The sequence below is a fragment of the Astatotilapia calliptera genome, chromosome 4 (genome assembly GCF_964374335.1).
Source record: "Astatotilapia calliptera chromosome 4, fAstCal68.1, whole genome shotgun sequence".
Lineage (NCBI taxonomy): Eukaryota > Metazoa > Chordata > Actinopteri > Cichliformes > Cichlidae > Astatotilapia > Astatotilapia calliptera.
The window spans coordinates 26,722,938-26,728,774 of NC_137425.1; the positions used below are offsets into that span (position 1 = coordinate 26,722,938).

A 5,837-nucleotide genomic window follows, 5' to 3' on the forward strand; every position below is an offset into this window, starting at 1 on the left:
CATGCAGTACCGACCACCAGCCAACCAGCTCCAGTGACAGCACTTTAAAAATCTACAACTTCTCAGTGGAAGATTATCAGCGAGTCTACCATGAGGTGGTAGATAGCATGCTGACGTACGTTTGTCTCCAAATGTCCTGTCACTTTTTAAAATCGCCAGCTCTAAAATGGTTACAGTATGGTTTTTGACCACATGCATCATTTTGATTGAATTTCTTCTTGCAGGTCCAAGAATGGCCGCAAACGTCCCTACAGTTTAGAGCTGGGGAGAAGCATTAAAAAAAAGCTGTGGGAGAGACTGAATCGTCCTATGGTGGAGACATCAACCAGCGAGGACGGACTTGAAGAAATTGACATTGTGTATGGGCAAAAAGTCAAAATCCCACAATATGATTTTCTGTAAATAGTTCACATGTGACTTTGATTAAAATGTAATTTCTGCACAAGTTTGTGTTTCTGTGTATTATAGATATATTCCACTGTGTGTTTGGACAACTCTTTAAGGTCACTGCTGAGAAAATTCATAAAACCTTCATAGGACTTTTATTTTGAAAAATCACTACTTATATTATTATTTATCTGACTCAAAAGGGCTCATTTGAAGTCCTTCTTGACCATGATATATATTCAGGCACTGTGAACAAAACATAACATCCAACTTTAATTCACTCGCGCCTTTGTCTTTTTAAAGACAACACATTACTTAACTTCCTTGAATAAAGTGCAGAATGCTAGAGATTTATGTCATTCTGTTTGCATACTAAATATTCAATAATCATTCATGTTCTCTAATGACCGGTGCCCAGTGTTGTGCCAAAAAGTGATCGTTTGCCAAAGTGATTTCTGGTATTTGCCAAAAAATAATTGATGGTAACAGATGTAAATTACTTGCTGTCATATAATCTGTCAAACGTTTCTCTCATGAATGAGATCAATTCATTTTGATCCAAAAAGAAACTTCCTTTCATCAGATGTGACTTTTATTCAGCTTTCATTTATTCAGGTAAAAAGTGTCGCTGACATTAAAAATGTCGTTTTCAAACGAGGTCTGGCCTGGAGGGCTGCAGAAGTTACAAAAAAATCACAGTCCTTTAAAAAACTGTGATGTTCTTCAAGTGGCCGAAAAGGACTGGGTGGATCTTTATAATGTAGGTACAATAAAGCAGATTCATAGAGCTGCTTTAAAATTTGATATAACATATAACCCATTTTTAAACTCTGTTTACTGCAGCCTATTTAACAATATAAGCAACTATATAAAAACATAAAAAGAGATCTAGACATAAAAAAAACACGCAAAAAGTGATTGGCATACGATCACTTTTTGGCACATCAGTGCAGCGAGGTTGTAATTGCTGCTTGTAACCATCAGGGGGCAGTATCGCTAGAGTGCAGTCTTGGAACCTGTAACGAGAATCACCCTTCATTATCATTAGAGTTACATTGCGCCACACAATATGAATATGATAAAGTCCTAGTATATGTACAAATGCTATGAAGTGAAGTTTTGAATAATACCGTTCGTCCAGTTAGTTTTATTTTTCTTTCTTTTCTTATTATTAAATATTAAACTTTATTAAGAAACAGTATACAGAACATGTATACAATCAGAACAAAATTAACATATGCCAGGGGGTGTAATACAAAGAATTACAAACATTCAAATAATTTGTAATTACTACAAATAGTAATAGTTTTCATAGCCTTTTTGTTAAGTGATCCACTAATCAATTTTATGTAACATAAAACATCATTATAGTAATGTTTAAAATGAGGTTTTTTGTTACTGTATTTGCATTTGTGAAAATAAAATTTAGCTAAGATAACTAACAAGTTTATTATAAAGTAAACATCTTCTTTTTTTTGCATTCGAAAGAAACAAAATACAACATTTTCCCATTTCACAGTAAAGTCTTTATATGTCCAGCAATGAATCTACTGAAGTCTTTCCAAAATGTTCTAGCGTATGAACAGATCCAGAAGAGGTGCTGCACAGTCTCAGGATGGCTTCCACAAAATCCACAGTTCACATTTATGTCCCTTTTGAACTTTGTCATGTAATGATTAGCAGGATAGAATTTATGCAGTATTTTAAATGAGACTTCCTTCACTTTATTCGTTACCAGATACTTGTTAGGAATTTTCCATACTCTTTTCCAGTTAATGTCACTGACAAAGAAATTCCAATAAGAGACCACATGTGGGATAGTTAGAGATTCTGTCTGGAATAAAGCACGAATATTCTTATTACCGTACTTTTACTGTGGTTTGTTAGACAGATTCTTCCTATGTGTGAATATAAAGGGTTGGGGAGAGAAACAGATGATATGCAAGGTTGAATACCTTTAAAAAGCATTCTAATACCCGCAGGTATTGCATCAAATAATATGGCATATTCTTTGGGTGTGGCTGGAAATTTATAGGTGTTTAAGAATTCTGAATAAGACATAAGCTGCCCATTAGGATTAAACAGCTGATTCACTAAAACAATCCATTTCTCAACCCACCTAGAAAAAAATAATGATTTATTTTTATACACTATGTTCCTATTATTCCAAATTGAATACGTATGGGGTGTAAAGTTGTGTTTATATATAAGGGACCAAGCTAATAGAACTTGTTTGTGAAACATCGAAAGGTTTTCTGGAAGATTATCTATATTATAATCACAACCTAAGATAAAACGTAGACCACCAAACTTAGAGAAAATGTAGTGAGGAATAAAATTCCAAATGGATACCGGATTTTTAAGAAAATGTTTAGCCCAATTAATCTTAAATGTATTGTTTAGAGTAGTAAAATCCAAAACATTGAGACCAGATTCATCAATACACTTTTTCTGATGTAATATGTCCGGTTTTTCCAGAGGAAGTTGAAGAGCATTCGGTCAATATCCTTACAAGTTTTGCCGTCCACATGCAGAGAAATTGCTGCATAAGTCAGTCGAGACAGACCTTCTGCTTTTGAGAGCAATACCCTTCCTCTTAAACTTAAATCTCTCTGCAACCATTGATTTAATTTGGTTTGAGATTTTTTAATAATTGGGGGAAAATTTTGTAAAATTCTGTCTTTTGGATCTTTGCAGATAATCAGACCTAAATATGTTGCTTCATTTTTACCTGTTATATTACAAATACTCTGAACATTACACTCTTTAGTTAGTTTTATTTTTCTTTCACTGCTCGCTTGTTTTGATGACGTCAAAATCGCCTTTCCGTTTTCATTCGCGGCAGTAAACATGGCGGACAGTTAGCGAAGCCACGGTGTTATATTCAATCCTGGGGGGTTTGGATTTCTCTTTCAGGACGTACGCAAAATGTGTTGCATTGCTTTTGGCACACGGAGGTGTGCGTGTGTGTAGAGGGAGACAATCATACTGTTGATTTTACCGTACACTCTTCTGCTAAATAAGAATTAAGATTTTGTTTTGGAAATAGCAAGTGAAAGTTGTTGTTGCACAAAAGGGAGCTTCCCTCGTTAAAAGCAACTTATAAATATGTAATACTGTATAATCTTTCCACAACGACTCCACTTTTTTTAAATGTTTTTTCTTTCTTGATTGTTTTGTTTGACCAGTTTCTATTTTTCCAGTAAGTACTGCCTCACTACTCCCTTTTCTTGCCTTCCAGTATAACATGTTTGTCACTTGGCCCGCCCCGTTACATCACCACCAATAGTTTAAAAAGGCACTCTGGAGTTCAGACACTATCAAGCTGCACAACTTGTTCACACCAAAGAAATGATGGATCACCCAACCTTTGAACGAGAGAACCAAGAGCGTGTGCAGGCGGTGGAGAGTTCATTCCATCAAGCAGGGAAGCCCTTGTCCAAGCCGGGCCGGATTCTAATCGGAGAGGGAACTGTGTTTAAGCAGGGTCGCAAGAAGATACAGCAGAAAATCCTCTTCCTCTTCACTGACATTCTGGTGTACGGCAGCATTGTTGTGCCTGGTCGCTGGTACAAAAAGCAGAAGATCATCCCTTTAGGTGAGACATTCATCTGCGTTTCCTGCAGCTAACCTACTGTGAGAAGCTTAATGTGAAACTGCCAAAAAACAATTTTATGACTGAAGAGAAAGAAATATAGACAAAAGCTTCAAGAAGAGCCAACACTATTGAATACTGTCCATAATATGACTGGCAAGTAGAAAATAGCAAGTGTGCTGTGCTAATTTAACTTCATATGTTCAGCTTTCTGCTCATACCACTTTATCCATGTAATTTTTATGTTGTTATCAAATCACTATGATTTTAGAGGACATTGAGCTGGAAGACCTGGAGGACAGTGACATATTCAAGCATCAGTGGCTGATCCGAACACCGAGCAAGTCTTTTTTTGTGTCCGCCCCTTCATACGAGGAGAAGAAGGCCTGGATAGAGCACATCAATGAATGCCGGTCCAGCCTAATGCAGGGCACCAGCTGCAAACCTTCCAAGAAGTTTGCTGTTTCCTCGATTCCTGATGAGGCTGCTTGCAAATGCATGCGGTGCCTCTCTACAAAGTTTGGTGGGGCCAATCGTCGACACCACTGCAGGAATTGCGGCTTCTTGGTCTGCAATTCATGCTCCAAGCAACGTGCCGTTATCGATCACATCCACCCCACTAAAAAGCTGAGGATCTGCAGTTTCTGCTACAAGAATATTAATGAAGAGAAGTTTCGCGACAGGGGAGACAGCGGCGGGAAAAGCAGCAAGTCAGAGGAGGAAGATTTTTGTCCTTCTGGAGAGGAAAATGAGAAAGTGGAGGAAGGAGAGATAGGGATCTATTCTCCCAGCAACTGGCTGGACACCAAAAACGGGACTTGGGAACGACTGAGCATTTATGATTACCCAAAGTCAATACCATCACAGTAGCCAATAAACTGCAACAAAGACGCTTTTGAATGGATTCAGATTACACAAAGTTGATTTTCTTACATGAAGTTACATAAATGTAAAGATAAATGTGACGACGTATTATTTGTTTGTGTCTATTTGTGTTTTAATCTTAGGCTGTACACGCAACAATTTGCACTGTAAATAACAAATCAGGAGTGAGTCGAAAAAATCATTTTAAAAAGACAAGAATATATCATCTTTGTACATATTCAGTGCCATTAACCATGCTAGTTAAATGAATAATGCTCCATCTGCCTGTCACTTTGCTGCTGGAACAGCTGAATTTCACAATAAAGGATATTTCTATTCCAAAAAGCACTGTCTTCTCCCTGTGCATGTGACTCTGAATGCATGTTTCTTTGTTTGAATGCATGTAAAGTATTTGCATCCAGTATCTGCTCTTTTGCTGCTCCTTAACCTCAACAATAAAGTGCAGATAATCAATTTGTGAGAGATGTTATTACAACACTGAAATCTCTCATCATTTAGTAATAAGTCCTCTGTTTAGCCCTCAGAGTCTTATTGGAGCATATTACAGTGTTTTCTTTTACTTCTGTGACTTTTTGGGGTTTTTATTGTGAAAGTCAAGGTCAGTGAAGTAACCGTATATAGTTCCTCACCCACAGTATACATTTTTCCAATAAGCATGTATATAAAAACCATTCGGGAAAACACACAGAACCTTTACAGCACCATTGATTTATCATCATTTTTCTTCTCACTGGCATTTTTCATAAATATAACATACAAACATACATATCAAACTGTAGCACGTCCTAGTGTTACAGTACTTGATGACGCTGCTATAATAATGCGGTAATAACAGAATGTGGCTAAACATTTACACTTCTTTTCAAAGATTTAAGTTCATTCTAGTTAACTCTCTGAATCGAGCACATCCTAATACAGTAGACAGCTCCAAAACAAAAGCGAGTACATTTTTGAGTCAGTCAGCCAGTTT

The 5,837-nt window shown here is 36.8% G+C and overlaps 1 protein-coding gene across 1 annotated transcript; it reads left to right on the forward strand.

Annotated features, from left to right (window-relative positions):
• Positions 1–3,619: 3,619 nt before the first annotated feature.
• LOC145428348 (pleckstrin homology domain-containing family F member 2-like) lies at positions 3,620–5,320 on the forward strand. Its single transcript, XM_080300449.1, has 2 exons — positions 3,620–3,985; positions 4,254–5,320. The coding sequence occupies exons 1-2, from the start codon at positions 3,739–3,741 to the stop codon at positions 4,850–4,852; spliced, it is 846 nt and encodes a 281-aa protein (XP_080156575.1). The 5' UTR covers positions 3,620–3,738; the 3' UTR covers positions 4,853–5,320.
• The last annotated feature ends 517 nt before the right edge of the window (positions 5,321–5,837 follow it).

Coding starts and splice junctions, on each gene's coding strand:
- LOC145428348 (XM_080300449.1), top strand. CDS start 3,739: ATGATGGATCACCCAACCTTTGAACGAGAGAACCAAGAGCGTGTGCAG. Junction 3,986..4,253: donor GCAGAAGATCATCCCTTTAG/GTGAGACATTCA, acceptor CTATGATTTTAG/AGGACATTGAGCTGGAAGAC.